Source organism: Phocoena phocoena, chromosome 14 (genome assembly GCF_963924675.1).
Source record: "Phocoena phocoena chromosome 14, mPhoPho1.1, whole genome shotgun sequence".
NCBI classification, from domain to species: Eukaryota; Metazoa; Chordata; class Mammalia; order Artiodactyla; family Phocoenidae; genus Phocoena; species Phocoena phocoena.
The window spans coordinates 64,023,207-64,046,527 of NC_089232.1; the positions used below are offsets into that span (position 1 = coordinate 64,023,207).

The 23,321-nt window shown below is 37.3% G+C and overlaps 1 protein-coding gene across 1 annotated transcript in view; it reads right to left on the reverse strand.

The window, feature by feature from the left end:
• The window catches only part of TTC27 (tetratricopeptide repeat domain 27), a 186,991-nt gene that overhangs the window by 19,446 nt on the left and 144,224 nt on the right, over positions 1 to 23,321 (reverse strand). Inside the window, exons 14-16 of the mRNA XM_065891074.1 lie at positions 14,596 to 14,694; positions 10,882 to 10,934; positions 5,751 to 5,916 (exon numbers count right to left, since the gene is read on the reverse strand). Coding sequence (XP_065747146.1) covers positions 5,751 to 5,916; positions 10,882 to 10,934; positions 14,596 to 14,694 — 318 coding nt within the window. The remainder of the gene's footprint in view (positions 1 to 5,750; positions 5,917 to 10,881; positions 10,935 to 14,595; positions 14,695 to 23,321) is intronic.

Consider the following 23,321-nt stretch of genomic DNA (forward strand, 5'->3'; position numbering starts at 1 on the left):
CGGCAGCTATACTCACAGCACTCATATGTGCCAGGCACTATTCTCTGCCCTTTACATATATTAACTTACTTACTCTTCACAACAATCTTGTGAGGTACTAATATCATCCCTGTTTTACGAAACTGAAGAACAAAAGTGGTCAGTAATTTGCTCAGGTCATATAGCTAGTGATTGGCAGAGGTAGTAAGCAAAGACTGTCTAACCCCAGAATCTATGCTCTTACCTACAACATGATCCTGCTTCTCAGGCCATTTCAATTTAAATATTTATCCAGGGACCTCCCTGGCAGTCCAGTGGTTAAGACTCTGTGCTTCCACTGCAGGGGGCACAGGTTCAATCCCTGGTCGGGGAACTAAAGATTCCGCACGCCAGGTGGCACGGCCAAAAAAAAATAATAATAAATGAATAAATAAATATCTTATCCATTTGAATTTATTTTGGTTTAAGGAGTGAAGCAGAGCCTTCATTTTGGGTCCCAAATGCTTGGCCAACTGTTTCAATACATATTGAATATTTTATTTTATCCCACAGATTTAAAATGCCATCCTTAACATGAACTAAATTCTCATACTTGAGTCTGTTTCTGAATCCTCTCTCCTGTCCCATTTCATTCCTGTAGCAGATGTTAACTCTTAATATAATAAGGATATTATTAGCTTTTTATCTTTTCTATTTGTTACAAATATTTCATCACATATTTTTTCCATGAAGTCATAAAAATTCCTCCACTTTTTTTTTTCTTGCTTCAAAGTTCAGGAAATATGATAAATACCCACTTGTACTGCTAATTTTTCTAGGAGATGAAAATATATTTAGCATATATTTAGCCCGTTTGGAATTCATTTGGTGCATCATAAAATAATCTAAGTATATTTTTTGAGCCTGGATGTTTAGAGGGATTTCATTTTAATCAGTATAAACAGCCCTGCAGTCCCTCACTTCCTAACTAAACCAATGCCACACCACCAACTTCATGTAATGACGTCTAAATCTCTAACCCACATCTCTAATCACTTCAGTGATAGAGCACTTTTGTTTCATTCTCTTTCCTCAGCCTATTTCTCACTTCCATCATGGTCCATGGACTGCATCAAGCAGAGTGTGACTGTGGGGGACCACCACTAGCCCCTGAAGAAAGCTGACTTTTTCTCACACGGAGGTGCAGTGATTCTAATCTCCACAAAGAGAAAAGTATAACTATCCTCTTCCCCAACACTAACCTTGAGGTCCTTGGCCAAGTCTCCCCAAAATCTTGGCTGAAAGCACAAGGCGTTGGCCCTTTGAATCCTGGAGGTCTTCAAAGCAGGAAGGAATAGGATTGCCTCAGGTCCAGTTACAAACACTTCCAGGAGGGCTGGAGGCCAGGAATGAGGCCATTTCCCGCCTCCCTGGCTTGGCCAAGTCCCCCCTCCACTTGGAGCTCTCTAAAGAACCTACTCTGTTTCCTGGTCTGATAACCCTGACCCTTGGCTTCCCCACACCTCAGTTATCAGAGAGACGTAGGCAGTTTAACATTGTCTTTTTCACTCCTTCACCAAAAAAAGAAAAAATTTCTTCACGTGTGGAAAAGGCATGCACAGGTTTTAGGTTAAATAGGTCAGACTTCAAGTCTTGGCTTGACTGCTCGTTAGCTGTGAAAGATCAACTTTATTAGTTCATCTTGCTGAGCCTCAGATACTTCAGCAGTAAGATGGAGAGAGTATCTACTTCACAGGGACAGAATTTGTATACAATATATCCATTCCCTCTGCTCTTCTCTCTCAGGTAAGCCCAGCCACCACTTGCTCCAGGACTTCAATCTGGTTGGCAACCTGCCCCACTGCCCGTCAACACCACCTCCCTCCTTCCCCAAATAGAAATCCACACAAAGAACAACATCCATAGGAAAGAATACATATTGTATGACATTCAAGAGAAAGCAAAGCTGAACTGTGGTGACAGAAATCAGATAGTAGTTGCCTGGGTGAGGGGAAAGGGTGGTGGTTCAGTTGACTGGAAAGGGGTATAATAGAACTTTCTCTGGTGATGAAAATGTTCCATATCTTTTTTGGGAAGTAGTTACATAAGAATACTTAATGGTCAAAACACATCAAACTTACACTTAAGATCTGTGCATTTTATTATATGTAAATTATACCCCAATTTGAAGGAAAAAAAACTTTGTTAGATATAGTTCAAATGCACATTAATATGATGGGGAAATGTGCTTTTTAATATAAATCTTCCCATAGACTTCAAGGCTTGGTTCACCAAAAAACAGACATGCCTAAATGTGAATCTTATCTCTGGTTCCTACTAGATATATGACTGGTCAAGTTATATAACCTCTCTGGGTCTCATATTCATACACTGTAAAATGACGACTATTTAGTACCCACCTCAAATACCAAGAACATAGTGCCAAGAACATAGTAAGCACTGGATATATGTTAATCCCCTTTCCTTCCTCTTCCATTTATAAACAGCAAATGGGGTGCAATAATGCAATACTTAAATTTTTCCCCAAATGACTGAAAGTTATCAAAGAAGAAGGAAGAAGAGGAGGAAGGGGAGGAGGAGGGGGGATGGGGGAAGAGCAGAAAAAGAAAAAAAGAAAAGGAAAGAGAAAAAAATGAACACATCAACATTAGAAATTATCCCAAGGAAAGAAGCATGAATATACACAAGGACTTGTCTGCAAGGATATTCATGGCACTATTAACAATAGTAGAAAACTGGAAAATCAGACAGAGACTAATTACACAGAAACATGAAAATTAGTTTTATGATAGATTAATAAAAGTGTGTACAATCCAGACATGAATATAAATATCTACTATAGAACAGTGTTCTTGAGTTATACTAATCTATGCATTAGTCAAAATTAGGACATAGAGAGAAAAGGCAGTAAATGATAAAGGCAGTATATCCACCCATTCTCCTATTACAAATAGTGAGAAAAACAATTTATAGTTAATTTATCATGTGTCTGTATTAAAATGAATATGAATTTACACACACACACAATAAAAATATTAAAATGGCAGTAATCACATCTATAAAGAAGTAGAAGAAGAATAGATAAAAAGAGAATTTTAAAGCAAACTGAAATAGAATGAGGTCAGGTAGTGTGAAACATAAGAATATCAGAGTTTTTTTGAAAGACACCTGTTGCCAAACTTGCAGAGTCAAATTCAGTAAAATTATTTTAGCCACGATAAAAATATTCCAGACAATCTATCAACTGTCTCAGTCCACGCTGACTAGCAGTGAGAAAACATGATGGCAGACACAAATATGCCACGAAGCTAAATATGACTGAGACCATGCTAGCCATCAAGACCTTCCTTCAGTGATGATTTAACCACTCTGGAGTGAGTCTACCCACACCTGCCAGAGAGCAAACACCTCCATCAGTATTCTGTGACACTTCTGGAGAAAGCTATTAACAGGGCCTAGTATAAACTGACAAATTATCTCACTGTGGCTATTTCTCCATCTGAATACCCGAAAGTTCTCTATTATAAGGTGCTAAAGATGATCATTTGACCCGAGCAAGTCACTGGTTATCTAGTTCTTACGTTCTGAGTAATATTTCCCCAAATCCAAGTATAAAAGTTAAGCTAACAGCCATACCATCTGACATCTTTATAGCACCTTATGTTTTTCTAGGTGCTCTGTTTATAAGCAGTATTTTGTCTAACAGGAATGATTCTTGGTGTTCCTGTGTGTGGCAGGGGTGCTGAGGGAAGAAGTCTTAAGAATACAGATGCCACCCTTGATTGTTTCTAAAAATACTGAACTTTTTTAAAAACTAATTTCAAACTCATCAAAATATTAGTGCTCAGATGAAGTACTATTGTACGAAAGGAGGTTTGGTTCATATTCTGAATTTGAGGAACAAAAGAATTACAGGAAAAAAGAAATCAAAATATTAGCTGGCCATGAATTTAAACTAAATCCTAATAATTTTCTCTAGGTAGGAAATGACTCAATTTTCACTTAAGTTAAAAATGATATAAGTTAAATACTCTGCTAAAACAGGTAGAGGATTAGAAAATTTTCAATGGGAATTAGAACACAGTTTTGCTACGGGTGAAAATTCTTATGATTAGATTTGCCTGAAGGAGTTTAAAACTGTGAATATGATCACTGAAATATGTTTGGAAACTCTATTTAAGATAAAAATTAAATGAAAGCATCTTAATTTATGCTGGGAGAAGTTTTGGGGTGTTTTTAAAACTTTTTTTCCTTTTCTCAAAATACATCTCTATGCATTCAGAACAAGCTTCGTGAAAGGAAAAAAAAAAGAATTTATTTCAAGTGTAAAATGGAATATACTACCAATGCAAATTATTTACATTCTCCCTGAGATTTTAGAACAGGCTTCACAAGGCTTTCTTAGTAAAGAAAGGTCTTTTAAAAAATTACAGTTGAGATAAACAAGAGACAAGTACTTTGCAATCTCTGCACCATCCTCAGTGGTTCAGCAACACACCGAGAACTGTTCAGAGCCTCATCAGTGCCCTTTGCCAAGGCGCTAAGTGCGGAAGAGAAAGAGCCATCACAATGGTGAACAGGACAAGTACTAGATGACCAGAGGACTGTGCAAACAGATTGGCTAGGGTTCCTATCCTCTCTAGGATGTAAAACTCTGCTATGCTTCCATGCACGTTTTAAGTGATCTTCACTCTATAAAATTCAAGTCCCTTCTTTCTATAATGGATGGTTAATGTACAACAGTTAAAAAGGGAAAAAAAAAAAAAAAAAAACAAGGAAAAGAAAAGTAATTGAAGGGGTCAACAATGCTCCTGTAAGTAGGCATATGGTTCTACTTGAAGCCACAGATCTTTAAGTGAACTGCCCAGAACCTGAGCTTTAAAGCAATTTAGTGAATTATATAGCTGGATTTGCAAGAACATGCAAACAGGTTGAGGGCTGGGGCTACGAAACCAGAAACCAGACAAGGTAAATTTTGGAACAGCTGGAGTACATATATAATAAGCCATAAGAGTAGTGAGGTATTATCATATATTACATGTTATTTGTTTTTTCATAATTCCAAATTCACCACTTTAAATAATATATATGTTGATTATTGCAAATAAAGTATTAAATTTTCAAGCCCCTGGACTTTGTAACCTACAAGCTCCTATACACCCTATCTTTAAACATTCTCTTCATCCACAATAAAACCCACAAGATCTTTTATATTTAATACTATTGGATGTCAAACATAGGGGCTTCAAGTCTCCCATAGTTTCTGAAAGGATACAGTATTTTTTGTACTGTTAAGAATCAACCAGTCCTGACTTCATCCCAGATGAAGACCATCTCATTAAACAGTGCAAAGAAAATGTTAGTCTTCATTTCTATATTGTTCAAACAATCTGAAAGTATGCAGTGAATGATTGTTCAATGAGTGGATAAATGAGTATGGGAGTTAATCCAGCTATTGCACTGAGATAACCAAAGTTATAAATAACACGAGCGTCACTCTATTAGGTTTCTGCAAGCTGACTATACATATGTAAACCACATATCAGATTTTCATAACTGAGTCTCAGTCTATGATTACACAAATATATTTGACATTGGAATGCCAGAATTAATATGTAACTGAGAATATTCAACTATACAAAAAAGCCCTCTTTTATATATTACTGTGTTTAACAAAATCTTCCTATGTAGAGTCAAGGAAACAATTTACATTATATAATGAAGTATTAATACCAAACACAAACTGAAATAACAAAATATGAATATCCTACCTGAGTATCTTTGTATTTGTCTCTTAAGTCCAAGAGCCGATGATAAGCATTAATGGCTTCTGAAAATTCCCCAATGTCAGTGCTAGTGAGAATATAGTTTTCCCAGATCTGCCAATGTTCATAGTTGCACTTGAGGGCTTCTTGTAAAGTTCTAAAAGCTTTCACTCTATTGAAGGTCAAGTTAAAAAAACAAAAACAAAAAAAACAATAATGAATAACCATAGCTAAATAAACTATAGCTACATGTATAAAATACTAATGTGGACTTTCTGTCAGTCCTTAATCATTCAAGTTAATAAACAGAATTAGAGGTTCAAACAACCCGAAACCACCTCAAATTTCCCTAACAGGAAATGACAAACAAAAACAAGTAGAAATGAAACAAGAATAGGGAGACATATATAAAAACCAAGTAGAAATTTTGAAATTGCAAGAGACATTAAAACAAACAAACCAGGCTTCCCTGGTGATGCGGTGGTTGAGAGTCTGCCTACTGATGCAGGGGACGCGGGTTCGTGCCCCGGTCCGGGAAGATCCCACATGACGCAGAGTGGCTAGGCCCGCGAGCCGTGGCCGCTGAGCCTGCGCGTTCAGAGCCTGTGAGCCACAATGGGAGAGGCCACAACAGTGAGAGGCCCGCGTACCGCAAAAAACAAAACAAAAACAAACAAACAAACCAAAAAACCTCAACATGTGACAAAAACTAGATTACACACAGTCAAAAAGAGTACTGATGAATTGAAAGATAACAGTGAGGAATTCAGATTAAAAAATAAAAGAGTAATAAAGAGAGGAAAGAATGAGAGGTAAGATTTAAGCATATATTCGATAGACATTCCAGAGTAAATAAATGCAGAAAATGGCAAGACACTACATTTGACAAGATAATAGCTGAGCATTTTCCAGAACTGAACAAAGATCTAAATTCTATGATCAAAAGTATATTTTGTGTACTGAGCATTATATTGGGTTGGCCAATAAATAAAGGTAAACCAACACCTAGACACTTTGTGTGAAACTGCAGAACATGAAGATAATCCTAAAACCTATAAAAGAATGACAGAGGACAGCAGATATTTCATTAGCAGCAGAAGATGGTAGAAGGCAATAAAATACTTTAAAGTGCAAAGTAAAAATAACTGTCAGCCTAAAATTTTATAATCAACTAAACTTACCACTCAAGAATAAATGCAAAATAAAAAATTTTACATGTACAAAGACTAAGGAAGCTTACCACCTACTGACCCTAACTTAAAAGAACTATTAAAGCATCTCCTCTTGCAAAAATAAAAGGGACTTCAAAGAGAAGAAAAGGGATACAAGAAATGATCAATGGTGAGAAGAGAAAATGAAGTATGTCAGTAAATTTAAATAATTATTGAGACCAAAAACAATTATGAGTTGTGTTTAAAAAAAAAGTAAAACTACAAGTATATAGACCATATTCTCTGCAACTAAATAAGAAATCAACAGTAAAGAGACAGTTAAAAAAATATATGCCTGCAAACTTAAAAATGCACTCCTAAAAAAAAGGAACCTACAGTGGGGCGGGGGGGGGGGGGGGCGTGGAGAGATTCATATTAGAAAGTACAAAATATTTAGAATTTAATGAAAGCATTATATACCACCATCTGCGAGATATATGTAAAGCAGTATTTAGAGAGAAATTTATATTTTTATATGTATTGATTATAATTATGAAAGATGGGAAATAAATGAGCTAAAACATCCAACTTAATTTTGTAAAAGAACACCAAATAATTCTAAGAAAGAAGAAAAGAAATTCTAAGAAAGAAGAAAATACGAAATAAAATATAAAGAATATAAATGATCAACAAAACCAAAAGCTGGCTTTTTGAAAAAGACTAATTAAACAGACAAATGTCTAACTAAATTCCATTTAGAATTTAGAAAAATGGTATACATAAAATTAGTAATTTAAAAAAAAATCGTAAGAGAACATTATGAACAAATTATGCAAAATGAGCTAAAAAATAGAAAGCCAAATAAATCAATAAAAATTAAAACCAGGCTAGGTGGTTTTACAGATAAGGTTTATCAAACCATCACAGAATCCTTGCCTTATCCAAGCTACTTCAAAAAATAGAAAAACACTATTAAAAACTTGATATTGACAAGGAAATCAACAGAACTTCATGTCCCCTATTCTAAAAGTTAAACATCTCAGCTCTCAAAAAGATTCTTAATACTTTACTCTACTGGCTGAACAACACTATAGCTCCCTTATAGATCATAAATGCTTTACTGGACAACTATAGTAACCTCTTTCAAAGGTATGCTATCAAATCTCCCTCTCCAAGAGCCATTTTGAATTTGCTAACTTAAGACTACAAGGTCCACCTCCCTTTCCCTGCTGAGCCTCACAGGGTTTCATCAAGACCCCTTCTCTTTGCTGACTTCACAAGGCAAATTTTAGAGAGGATGGTGGGGGGTCTTCTGGCTGACTCAGGCCCTTGCTCTGAGAGTCACCCCCTAAAGCACTTAAAAAGAAGTGTAAATTCTTTTTACTAACCTTCCCTGCTAGTCACTGAACACACAAGTCATTTACTCATTCTCTAATATACCTATTGTACTAATCAAAATTTCTTTACAATTAAGTCCTTTTAGTCTTTTCATAACCACAATTCACTACAGTTTAGTTTCTTATACCCTCTATTAAACAATTTACTGAAAGTTGTCATGGCACTGATTCATTTATCCCTTGACCCACCCTCCTTTACAGTTAAAAATGTAAGTGCCCTTGCTCTAATACTTCTTCAAATTCAGCCATAAATTGTTTCTATGTGATTTTTTTTTTCTTTCTCTACTCTACTCCCTATGCCCACCTCATATGTGATAGCAACTGCCTTCAAAGGCAGTGGATTGAGATTCTGCAGGTCTCCCATCTACATAGCGGGTGGGGGTGAAGTTGTCCTACTGGAAAAGCACTCAACAAGCAGCAGTCCACACCAGGAGGATTATCCTTTTTGTATGTCCTCCTATCCTCTAATCACAATTTTTTGGCCTCAAAATTTTTGCAATGAAATCCTTTTTTTGGAAGTATGACTTCCTTCTAAGGAGTTTCAATTCCGGATTCATTTATCAAACCCACAATGGTAGTGATACTGCACTATGACAGTTATATAGGAAGATGGAAAAATTTCCCACGGGACTGGTAGGGACATGATGCCTAGGGGAATCAGATGAAACGGGGGAAAGAGCACTTTAGTGAAGAACCTGGTGACAGCAGAGGGAGAGATGAGATAGTTTAAAGGGTCACTTTAAGGCAGAGGTAGGATTCTTTTGAGAGGAGCATTAATAATTTGCCCCTGAAGTAACAATCTCCTGAGTCAAAACTGAGCTCTCTCTGGAGCAGCAGCAGCAAAGTAAGCAAAGAGTAAAGAGGCAAGAATAAAGGAGTGATTTACCTCTGACCTTACAACCCCACTTTGACACAAAAACCTATTCACGGAGCTGCAGGAAGACAAAAAAGTGTCAAAAAGAAGCTGAGGAACAACGTGCAAGAGCCACTAAGAGAGAAAGCAATCAGAATTCTTAGGATTAATGGGCTGGAGGACAACATAGAGTATCAAGAGCCTCACTACATACAAAATTATCAGTATTACTAGAAAAACCCACTGAGATCATTCTACAACTATGACAGGGATTTCCCCTGCCCCTGCTTTAACTAAACCAAAAGGGTCTCTAGTGAGTTTTAACGCAATCAGTTGCAATCAAGAACATAATATTATTTTCCAAAGAGAGCAGTAGAACAAACAGTTACTTTATTTATGTAGATTGTCATCCAAGAGCAGCGGAAGCATTTCATGATCTCCACGTAATGTGGATTTAATGATATCTTCAGAAATACTCGTGAATCCACAAAGAGAAATTAAATTTGAAAATAAGGCGAAATAAAAATGGAAATATATCTACCCTTTAATTCATTTATTTAAAACTGGGGCAACAGCCATCCTTGCCCCTTCCCTTTCCTTCGCTTTCTATAGCCAGTCAGTAAGCCCAGTTGGTTGTTCTCTTTATAAACTGGCATCTGCCCCTTCTTTTTCCAGTCTAGTTATCGCCTGCCTGGACTGTTACCACAGCTGTCTCCTAACTGGTTTCCCTGTCCCCAGTTCCCTCTCTATTCTGTCTCACACACTGTCACCAGATAAATCTTCCTAAAAAACTTCTTTCTTCATGAAATTACCCCACTGAAATCTCTGGCTTCCTACTGCCAACAGGATAGTCTCAACTAGTCAGTCAGATAATCAGAACACGCTGCCATTTGACCCCAAGTGACCTTTCCAACCTCATCTCCCACTACAGATCTCACTGGTCTCGAGCTGGACTATTTTACTTCCTATATCCTAAAGTGTGGCGTTCATGCCCGCCACTCCGCATTTGGTCACACGGATTCAGAACGCTAGGTACACAAATTAATGACCATTTATTTCCAAATCCTGAAAGGCTTCCCTGTCTCCCCTCTACCAATTCTTCAAATTTTAGCTTGAATCCAACATTCTCTCAGAAGCATTTCTGAACCAGCATCACACACCTTCTCTCCTCTGAGATCCTCACAGGACTACATGAGTGGCAGAGAATATAACTGTTCTACAAATATCACCTACCATTATTATAGCCCTCTTTGTACTTCTCACATGAGATTTACCACATACTACTTATATTATTAATCAATTTTTAAAATAATATGGCATAATATTTTATTTTTTAAACCCACACTCCCTGAAGACATTGGTTCATACTTATATGTCTCAATAATGTCCAGTACACAGCAAGCAATCATTAAGAATCTATCAGTTGAGCTGACTGACTAAAGGCTGCTTGCTTTTACCATGCAATGAAATTTAGGATACAAAACTTCAGTATCAAATAAAGAGGTCAAAAAATATTTCTTAAAAAAAAAAAATATATGTTTACATACTAAATGTTTTCAAGAAATAAACTACACCTGGAATGCAAATGGCGATATTAAGTCATTCTAACTCAAAGATATGGGTAGGCAAGGGGAAAAAGACAAAGAGTAAGGCACAATGTTTCAGTGTTCAGTTGAAGGAAATCTCATTCATTTATTTTGGAAGCAAAGTTCTTCATCTTTTTCTGATGCACTTACTTTTGTTTTAATCGGATATAAGAAGTTGATAAATTGTTCCAAGCTTCAGCATTCTGAAATGATAGACAACAGTTATAGACTATTCTCATTTAGGTATAATTGCTGCAACCAAAAATATAACATTTTCCTAGCTCAAGATGTACTCTTTACAATGTTAATTTTCAATAAGGTATGTTTTAAAATGTATAGGAAAATTAAATAAATTAAACTTAACACTTATAATTTAGAACAAAAATAGTCAACAAGGGCTTACCTGGTAGCACAGTGCTTAGGAATCTGCCTACCAATGCAGGGCACATGGGTTCAAGCCCTGGTCTGGAAAGATCCCACATGCTGCAGAGCAACTAAGCCCATATGCCACAAACTGAGCTTGTGCTCTAGAGCCCGCGAGCCACAACTACTGAGCCCACATTCCACAGCTACTGAAGCCCAAGCGTCTAGAGCCCGTGCTCCGCAATAAGAGAAGCCACCACAATGAGAAGTGTGTGCACCACAATGAAGAGTAGCCCCCGCTCGCCACAATTAGAGAAAGCCCACATGCAGCAACGAAGACCCAACGCAGTCATAAATAAATAAATAAATAATTTTTTAAGTCAACAAAATGATATAACTATTATAGCACTAATTTGGAAGTTTGCTAAGATTTTATTTCCAAATTTATATTTACAAAATAGTTGGACAATTTACAACATAATTTACACAATATATAAACTACAAATCTAAAGTAATGCAAAATATTGTTTTTCCTATCATAAAAGGCTTTGCTACTTTACCATCATCCTTCATCAGATGGAAGAGTAAAGGAGTATGTGTTCTCCAGTGTTAAGCCTAAGTATTTCATCAATCAAACATATTTCTCTACCTATTCCTCTATGCAATGACAAAAATAAATTAAAGCCTCTATATAAATGTTGATTCTAACAAGAACGATATAAATTATGCTTGTTCCTCTTTGTTCCACATTTTATAAAACATATAGTATATAGTTCTCAAGTTCCATACCTATGATATAAAAATTAATTGGCAATGGACCTCTCCTTACAGACAGAGCACTGTTAGTACCAGACTAGCCTTATCACCATAAAAAGTTACAAACCGGACGAAATTTAGGAAACAACTGTTTTTGAGAAGTTGGACAAAGGGTTACACAGGACTATGATCCCTGAGAGAAGGACAGTTGAGTTGTCTCAACAATCAACCTACACTTCTATCTAAAGGCACTTTGAGGGCTGCAGCACGGAAAGGTAGAAACCAAACAAAGCACAGCAAGTCTTACTAAGAGCGGGAAAAGAGTTCAGAGTTCAGGGCTGAAAACGCGGCTGAATTTGCAAGACAAAATAACACGGAAGAGAGATCTGTGCAGACAATAAGCTCCAGAAATCTCAATAAGCATCTCCTTGAGTCCTTGGCTGAATACTAAGCTATACGTGTGCAGGGCAAAACTTCTTAAGGCCAGGCAGGGAACAACTACCAGACAGCTGTGAGCTGAATGGAGATTCTAGAGGTCACACAGCTCTGGGAGTTATTCAAGTTCCAACCAACCAGAGAGGAGAATTCTTACTGATCACCTGTGGGATTAAGTTCAGCCCCCAAACGGTTATACCTCAAAAGAAGGTTGACAGCAACTCTGGAATACGGACAACTCCAGACCCACCTTAAGCTTAAAATCAAGCTGATTCACAGGTAAATTAACCAAATGCCAAAATAAAACTCTACCTTCCTCAAGGGGAAGACAACAAAACCCAGAAACTCAACAACATAGCATCCACAAGTGTAGGATATAATTTTTAAAAACTGGTAGACAGGCAAACAAGCAGGAAAATTCATCCATAACCAAATAAAAAATCAGTAAATAGAAACAGACACAGAAATTAAAGAGATGTTGGAATAAGCATACAAAAATTTCAAAGCAGTTGTTATAAATATAAAAAAAGATTTGAAGAGAACACGATAAGGTAACAACTGGGAAATCTCAGTAGAAACATGAAAACTATAGAAGAACCAAATAAAAATTCTTGAACTAAAAAAAAAAAAATACATCGTCTGAAATGATGTTTAGTTTTTATTTTAATTGAGATGTAACTGATATATAGCATTGTATTACTTTTAGGTGTACTACATAATGATTTGATATATGTGTATATATCAGTGGGATATATTGATTACCACAATAAGTTTAGTGAATATCCACCACCACACATAGTGTAACAAGTTTAATGAATATGTTTAACAGCAGATTTGACATAAACATAAGAGCTAAACCAATAAAACTCTTAGAAGAAAAGATAAGGTAATCTTCATGATCTTAGATTTGGCAACAGATTCTTAAATATGACACCAAAAGCACAAGCAACAACAGAAGAAACAGACAGGCTGGACCTCATCAAAATTAAAAACTTTTGTACCTCAAAAGACACTATCAAGAAAGTGAAAAACAACTTGCAGAATAGGAGAAAATATTTGCAAATCATATATCTGATGTCGGATTTGTATCTAGGATATATAAAGAATTCTTACAACTCAACAGTAAAAAGACCAATAACCCAAATAGGTAAAGGATATCAATAAACATTTCTCCAAAGATGATACACAAATGGCCAAAAAGCACATAAAAAGATGCTCAACATCATCAGCCATCAAGGAAATGCAAATTGAAACCACAACAAGATACCACCTACTAGGATGACTATAACCAAAAAGACAGACAATAATCAAAGACAAGTGCTGCCAAAGATGTTGAGAAATTAGAGCCCTCACACGTTGCCGGTGGGAATGTAAAACGGTGCTTTAGAAAACAGTCTGGCAGTTGCTCAAATTTTTGAATAGAGAATGGATGAATTGTGAAAACATTAATCTAAGTGAAGAAAGGCAGTCAAAAAGACCACGCATTGTATGATTCCACTGATATGAAATATTCCGAACAGACAAATCTACAGAGATAGAATGTCCATTAGTGGCTGCCTAGGGGTGGGGATGGGGGGTAGACGTGGAAGGTGTTTGGGAGAAATGAGGAGTGACTGCTAACAGGTACAAGGGATTTCTTTTTATGGTAATAAAAATGTTCTAAAATTGACTGTGGGGATGGTTGCACAATTCTGAATATAATTTTAAAAATCATTATATTGTAAACTTTAAATGGATGAACTAGATGGCATGCGAATTATTTACCATCTCAGTAAAGCTGTTAAATATTTATAGACTAAAAGAACTTTCTAATAGTGCAATTAACATAGGCAGCACATGCTGGTGAGCGACAAAATATATGACACTTTGCTGTATACTCAGCAAAGTATATTTTTAACTAAAAAACTGTTTTATCAAAACTATTTTCTAAACAAAACAATGACTAACTTAGCTATTACGAGAAGAGACTTATTTCTAGATTTATAACTCATATAACTTAGGGTGTGACCTTCTGCCAAAGGGATACCTTCCTCCAACACAAAAGGAATTGGTGTTCTTCTTTTTTTTTTGACATAAAATAATACAAAGTTTGAATCTTTTTGCCGCCTTCTCTCTCTCTCACTCTCTTTTTTTTACTGTCATAAGAACACTTAACGTGAGATCACCCTTTTTAAAAATTTTAGGTGTACTCATCTTGCATAACTGAAACTACAGACCCCTAGGAATTGCTGTTCTGAACTACAGTACAATTCAAATAGCTTAAAGAGTACCAAAGAGCTGTAATAAGGAAAGAAGACCAAACAAACTTACGTCGGGTTCTAGAGTCACACAGCGCTGAAATGCCCTTGCTGAACCTCCATAGTCTTCCAAGGCCAGATAGGCACAGCCCAGAGAAAACCACACCCCGAGCTGCAAAGACCAAAAGACAAAGTCATTCAAACACATAGACATTTATAGAATTAATCTGAAAATCATTTAAGATACTATCAACAAACACACTACACTACTATAAAGAATGCAGAGCTATAATTTGGCTTACATTTTATATTAGTTTAAATGTACGAAACTTAGCAATGGAGATGGCACTTTTCCATATAATTTTCAAAGCTAATACAACACTGAAAGCATGTGCAATATCACTGCACGTCTTTTACCAAGAAAGACCATTCTTTGTGTTAACCAACTCCATGAAAGCAATGGAGAGCTGTGTTGACAAGCCCTGATGTTATAACTGTGGGATTAATCTAACATTTTTACTGAGCATCTATGTAACTGTGTAAAAAGTATACAGAGCATCAGCAGGTTCACAACTGATGAATGTATTACAAACTGGAGAGGAAACATTTTTGCTTCCATCTTCAAGTTAGACCACAAGTACTTCTGCAGTTTAACCAAGAGCCAAATTGCCCTAGCATGTATCTGTTTAGGCATGCCCAAAATAATTTAGAAAAAGCAGGCTGAGAATCTGGATTACCAAAGAGTCATTCAAAGAGGAAAGCCTGACTTAAGTCAGTATGATTTGTAAACTTAGAGATGTAGAAAACAGGTAAATTAGGAAGTAGCTATTGAAATCACAAAAGAATTCTTTACATCACAGGGTTTCCTTAAAATTCAATAGCCTCTGTCAAAAGGAAGATAAGACTGATAAAAATTCAATGAAATTAGTCAGAAATGCAGCTATTACAACTTTGCTTTCCTTTTAGATATAGTTAGTAAGGCCAGCAGCAGAATGCAGCTTACTTTCTTACTTTCTTTGACTTCCAGTACAAAGGCAGTAAGCCAGCAGACAGACTTGGTTGAACACTTTAGGGTGGGAAAGGAAATGAGGTGCTCTGTTATCTGTCCATAGCCTTCCACAGAGGCGAGTAGGAAGCTGTCCCTACATCCCTCCTCCCGCTGCCATTCCTACAAAACTTGTTCCATATGGCTAGTTGAGGCCTGAAATTTCTTTAAGCAGATATAGATTTTTAGCGGATAATTAGAGATAAGGCTTAGAAAGCAAACATCCTTGGGCAATTTAACACTTTGCCTTGAATTCACAAGAGGCTATAAATAACTGCTACAAGGAGCCTTTAAGAGAAGAGATTTTTTTAGAGGTATAGGTAATGGCTAGAAACGGGGTGGCTGTGTGTTTGGGGGGGTGGGGGGGATGCAGAGGTACTAGGTGGAAATAAAGTTAGAAGTTCATTTTTCTCAATCAAGGGACTCTAGCAACTTAAAAATTAGCTCATTACACTTTGCTTTTGTCTGGTTATTTACAGGATTAACTGCAAAGAGTTCCATACTCACTAAACGTGACTCATTTTGGGAGGGTCTGATGCTAACGTATAAAACAACATATAAAACAAGCTCTCTTACTTTTAACCTAGTTGAAAGTTTCAAAATCTGTGTATTATATTTCATCATTTATAAGGTGCACTTTTTTTTTTCCATTTAACATCTCTGCAACAGATGCATCTTAATAACCCATAGCTGATCAGTTTTACTGGCAGCATTCAATTTTCTATACAAGGTGGCACTTACATGTGCCTCTTACAATTGACAGCATCTTATACCCCAATAAATCATGGCAGCAAGTTTACGTGGAATGAGGTATACCTCATTCTGGGACTAAATCAAGAAAAATGAGAATTGCCCTCAAAGTTCTCAAAATGCATGTGCCCTGCTTGCTTCCTGCATCAGCAAAGGACAAACTCCCCACAAAACTATGTCACATGTGTTATAAAAAACATCAAGTGTAAATTTAAGATGTAAATAAAGAACTTTATTTTTCAATCCACCTGAAAAAACAAAGGTTACAAACATCTGAAATTAGCAATTATCTCACAGCTCTAACACAAGCTGGTGATGAGATTACTGTTGATCTTTAGGTTTTTAAAGCAAGTCAATATTTTGTAACCAATGTCCTAAAACCAAAATAAATTTGATAAAAACCAGGCAGATGACAATTTAATATATAGTATTATGATTCTCTTTTCGCTCTTGGTAATTTGTGTAATTGCTTTTTAATTTGCATCTGAAAGAAAATTCTAGAATCATTAACTGCTAGTATGTTTTCATCTACTGATAACATATAATTATGATGAGAGATGACTTCTGTACACATCCTATTCTTTGAAATCATGAAATGGCTTTAAAAAAAAAAACAACTCTAGGATCTTCTAACTGCTCTGGCTGACCCACTAAACCATCAAAACTGCATTCATACCCTGCATCTCAATTGAGGTCTTCGGAATTTGGCAGACTAAGGAGAATATTCAGTGCCTCTTACTCTTTTCATTTTAAACTATTACGTAATCTATATAATCCTCACTGGCATCTTGATTTAGGATGGTCATGCTCTGAAGAACAGAACATCATAAAAGAAAAAAAATCAAAAGAAGCTTCAAAAAAAAAAGAAAACTCACATGATTCCCCAAATTAAAGTTGTATATGGTTGAGTACCAAAGGTCTCTATCTTCTAGTCCAATGCTATCAGATAGAAATATAATGCTAGCCTCATTACATTTGCTAGTAGCTATTTTAAAAAGTAAAAAGAAATGGGTGAAATAAATGTTAATAACATGTTTTATTTAACTCTACATATCCAAAATAGTATCATTTCAACATGTTATCAATATACAAAATTATCGAGATATTTTATGTTCATTTTTTTTCGTATGACACCTTTGAAACCTGATGTGTGTCCTACACTTACAGCATCTCAATTTGGACCAGCCACACTTCAAGTGCTCAACCGCCACGTGTGGCTAGTGGCTACCGTACTGGGCGGCACACTTCTACACTATTTCTCCAATACACTGAGACAGACCCTGGCATACCTGCATCCCTCCCTTTTTTCTCCATTGAAAAGACTAGCTCCTCTGGCTGACACCCTCCCTTAGGCTCCAACTCTTCATATACTATAGTCACTGCTGTCCTCTCCATACAACAGCAGCCAGAATAATTAGCACTTAATGAGCACCTACAATGTTTGCCAAGCACTGATACTGCGAGCTTTCCACACATTAACCTCATCTATTCCTCACAACAGCCTTGTGAGGCAGTAAATATCACCCTCATTGAAGAGTTGACCATGGACCAGAGGCAGTCAGCAAAAGAGGAGATTCGAGGCCCAGTCAGTGTGACTCCAGAGCCCACATCATCTCCATGTGACCATGCTGCCACCCGCTACACCGTCTGCCCCACACACAGCCATGATTTACGGCAGTGCCATCCTTGTCACCAGTAGAGAGGGCGGGCTGTTGGGGGGAAGGAAAGAGTCCAATTAACATGTGCTGGGGAAACCCAGGAGACCAATTTTTTAAGAACCAGGGCATCATCTAATTCCCCCCTCCAAAAGCTCTCTGGATTAGGCAAGTGGACAAAGATGAAGCAGAAGAATCGATGGCTGTTTGGTTGGAGGAAAGAGCTGAAAGGCAAATCTCTTACCAAGGGACTGGGCAAGGATGGAGAAAGATAATCATCTGACAGAGAAGCTCTGGTGGAGATTTCTGTGGAGCTTATTTCCAAGGCAAATTGTGAAGGCAGGCAATCTGTAGGCAGGGCAGTGATCTTTAGAAGCTGACAGTCTAGCTTTTTCCTCTGAGGGAGCCAGTACAGAAACACAAAAGCAGACCAACTATTTATCTTTAATATGATGATATATGCACTTGAAGAATGGTTTTAAATTATTTTAAAGATAATTATCAAAAAGCAGGAATGGTTGAAAACATGATCTCTTTGAATTTCCCTCAAAAGCCCCCTACAGAAACAGTGCAATAGAGGGAAAGATAAATGACTGGGATTCAAGAGGTTCTAAGGTACTGTATGACCTTGGCCATGTCACTTAACCTCTGAGTCTTAGTTCCCCAGTTGTTAAATAGGGGGGTGGGGGGGTGGATTAAGCAAAAATTCCAAGGCTCCTTCAGACCTCAGATTCTGAAAACCTGGAGGTGACAGGGTTCAAAGGTACATTAGTGCCATCTAGTGGCAGAACAAGTACACTGATGATGCAAATAGAATACTTAGAATCAGCAGGGTTGACAAACTAGGAGGAAATCAGTTCAATTACAGGCTTAGAAATCAATGAAAAGAGGCGGTGAGGAAAATGAGGCCTAGAAAAGAAATGATTTGCCTAAAGCCACACAATGGTTTCTGGTGTGCAATACATGTGATGAAGAGAGTAACTGCAATACTTACTAAACCTTAATAATTAAAATAGAAATTGAACACTAAGTACCACTGGACAGTGGGCACGGATTACTTTTAAAAGTTAATTTTTACAAGGGTATTTAAAGCACATCTGCAATAGGTGTCATTTACTTATGTATTACAATTTTCTTTCGTAAATTATGAGCCTACTATTCAAATTTCCTTCCTCCTCAAGGCTTCTGCAGAATGAATGAATAATCAGTAGCTTCACTTTTTTTTTTTTTTTTTACTAATTTTCCTTACAGGATTGACTGAATTTTTCTGATGTCCCATATAATAAAGTGTAACACATTATAATTGAATCCTGAAGCCAAGCTACATTCTCCATTCTCTCCTTTCTATACCCCTGACTCATTCCCATGACCCCAAATGCAGATAAGTTGTTGAATGCGGCTTCATTAAACAGGAAATGACCCAAGCCAAATCCAAGAGAGCTATCAATGTTGTCTGGTAATATCTTTTCCTAAAATGATGCTTGCTGCTCATAGTTTTTAAAAATGTGCACCACCAACTCTTTCGTAACCAAATTTCTCATTTACTATTAAATACTATGTTCTCCTCCCTAAGGAAACACAAGTCTTAACCTGCCAGCTTCTCCCTCTCTCTCAAAAGTTTCCTCTATGTCAGTGTCTTCTTTTAAACTACAAGAGCAACTGAATTTTATACACACTTTTTTTCTTTTACTAGAAAGGGTATTGTTTAGTGTCCTCCTCTTATTCCTGTCCTAGACTTGGTTACCACTGGTTCTTCTATTTGCCTACTCTTTCCAGAGAATTCACATGTGAGGTAACATGGGTGTTTACACATCATCTGCATGAAACTCTCCTGTTAGATATACCTTCCTATCTTTAGGCTACAGATAATGGGGTAACAATGATTTTCTACCACACTGCAATGGGCAGGACAGAAAACTCCACGACAACTGAGAACTTACTATGGGCCAGGAAATATGCTAGATACTTTATACATATTGGCTCTAATTTTCCCAACAGCAAATTGAGATAGGGATTATATCTCCACTTTACAAATGAGGAAACTGAAGCTCAGGAAGATGAAGTGATTTACCTTGGGATTACTAGGATTCAGAGTCAGGTCTATGGCCGCAGAGCTCTGCCCTCCCCTCTACCCCTTAGTCCCAGCTACAGCCCAGATGTTATCACAGTGCTCGTATTTCTTGGCAGTTATGCAAGTTAGACCTTAAGAGTTTCATTTTTTATTGCTTACCAATATGAGAAAGGAAGAACAAAAGAGAAGGAATCTCTTTTTTCTCTACATATTATTCGCATATGGTTATTCTCTTCTCCACTGGAATGTAAGCTCCAATCTCCTCGAACCTCCCCACCACAGTAACACAAGCGCACAATAGAAACTCTAACTCCATTTCAAATAAAAACATTTCTTCTTTCAAAAACTGAAATGAAAGAGAAAAAGTTGACCCCTACAAATCAAAGAAGAACAAAAGTTCTCAGGTTAATTAACAATTCTATCAGAGTACTACATCGTGGAAGTCTAGTCTTACAAATAGCACGGGCAGGGAAAGGTTGCCTTGATTCCTCTAAAACTCCCTGGTCTCGCAGAGAGTCACCTGCTGTCATGTGCTGGACTGTACCATTACATCAAAGTTACAACTTCACTTTGCTCCTGACAAAAGCCCCAGTGGTTATGTATTAAAGAAAAACATTCAAACCCGACAGTCTTGTATTCAAGGCTTTCCATAACGTCTAACTTGACCTCAGCCAAATCTGCCATTCCTTCCTAAATAAGACAACATCCTCTAGAGGCAAAACAATGAACAGGTTAAGAGTAAGTGCTCTGAAATCAGAAAGCTCCACCCCGATCCCAGCGCCACGCCTCATAAGCTGTGGGATCTCGTGTAAATTAATTAACCCTCTATTTCCTCACCTGTGAAATGAGGGGAATAACAGTAAGTACCTTGGGGATTGGGCTGAGGATTAAACTGTATGCAAAATGCTTAGAATAGTACCTGGCACCTAGTAAATACTCAACGTTGGCTGCTAGAATTATTATTACAACTGAATTTAAGAATAAATAGTCAGGGCTTCCCTGGTGGCGCAGTGGTTGGGAGTCCGCCTGCCGATGCAGGGGACACGGGTTCGTGCCCCGGTTCGGGAAGATCCCACATGCCGCGGAGCGGCTGGGCCCGTGAGCCATGGCTGCTGAGCCTGCGAGTCCGGAGCCTGTGCTCTGCAACGGAAGAGGCCACAACAGTGAGAGACCCACGTACCGCAGAAAAAAAAAAAAAAAAAGAATAAATAGTCAAAACCTACAGCTACCAAGAAACCTTTGCTTGCTACATGCTTGAATTTTGCATCTGCTAGTCTCCTTTCCCAAAACTATTTTCCTAATTTTTGCCTCCTATCTAAATCCCAACCACTCCTCTTAGTTCATGACATCTGCATCAGGCCTTATCTCCTTCTCATCAAGCCATCACTAGGCACCCAAAGCATGGCGTCTATTTACTCTACCCCTTGGTCACAGGAAAAGTTACTTCTGCCTCTTCTCTCTATTTAGCCCATATAAACCACAGGAGAGCAAGAGGCCACATCTCAACACAATTCTTTCGTAACCCCTCCCCCAATACCTCACAGTGATTTTATAAAGAGTTCATTTACACTTATATTCTAGCTTACACTATAGAAGATGCTTAATAAACAGAAACTGCTATTATAATATTAATGCTCTCATCTTCTTTCCTGTTTCGTTGGAAACATTTTTCTGTTTTCAGAGTTAATGCCTTCGTCTCTTCTCATTTCACTCTTTCCTAGAGTGACATTCCCTAGGTTAGCAAGCCATCTCTCTCTATAACATTCAATCTCTCCTTCACTCACTGGATTCAACCACATAAAGGTCTCCAGTATCTTGAACAGTGTTACTTGACTCTTCTGCCCCTTGGTACAACACTCTACATTTTGACTCTCATTTCCTTGACATGCTCCTAAAAAGAACAGTCTATGGATGTTATGTCCATTTCCTCAGCGGCCACACACTCTTTTGCCTCCTGAAGCTGGTTTTGAAGGTCATTAGTGAGCTCCAAATCCAATAAACTCTTCTTAGCTCTCTTTAGACTTTATCACTACACGTGACATTTCTTACTGATACTTGTTCTTCCTTTAGTTTCCATGACTCCCTTCTTTGGGGTCCTTCTATCCCTCTGACCAAGACTCTGGTATATTTTGTTTGAATCATATTTCACTGGTGCTACTTCTTCTACCTTCCTCCAACCCCTGGAGATGCCCGAAGTTCAAGATTTTGCCTCGTGTTCTCTTCCAACACAGTTCTCTGTCAAGAGTTCATTCACTTGCATGGATTCACCTTACTTCCACAGAAAAGTCCCAATCTGCAAGCTCAGTTCTTGGCCTCACTCCTAGGCTTCAGGCTTGGACTGACTTTCAGTGGACTGTGAGCCCTCTCTACTTCGACACGGCAACATCTCTTCATATTCAACACTCAAAACACATCATCTTCCCCTACTAAAGATACTTTCCCTTCCTCCTGAATTCTCTGTATCTATCAATAGGGACATTTCCTTTTTAACCAAACAATTGAGAAAACTGGCATGTTCTCAGATCCCGAACTCTCCCTCAATGCTGCCAATCCAGTGAATAAGGCCCAGAAAATTTTCCTTTATAATGAGCTTCAACCTGTTCTATCTTTCCATCCTCACTGCTAAAGCCACTGATCACTCATCCATGACATTCATCCCTTATTTAAACTTCCTAGAATATCACTTTTGTCATATCACTCTTTTATTCAAAACCACAACAGACTTCCATATCTGTAGGGTTACTAATCCTGAAGAAAGGCACTTAAGGCCCTTCACAAACTAGTTCTGTCCATATCATTTCCCAGTGGAAACTCTCTGCTCTCTGCTGATAGGCTGACACAGCCCAGTTCATTCCCACATCCATGTCTGGTTCACAGCAGGATCTTGATAATGCTTAGTGAGGCAACCACATAATGTACTGTTCAAACTGCAACATTTTTAAAAATGAAACAAGGCATTAAAAAACCATTAAAATTATAGGACCTTAAAAAGATCTTATTTATTGACCAACAAACTACTGATTGTCAAATTGGTTTTACTACTAATATAACAGGGGATCTAAAGATGGTTCTATTCGAAAACCATTTTCAAAAGTAAAATTATTTATTGAATAAAATATATTAAAAATTTGTAAATTGATTATCTGAAATTTAAAAAGGAACATTAAGCAAGCTATATATTTGTGACATCTGCATATTTCTCTAATATATTACAGAATTAAAATCAATTTTTCTTAGCAGATATTCATATCCTCTAATCAGTTCCTTAGTCATATCTA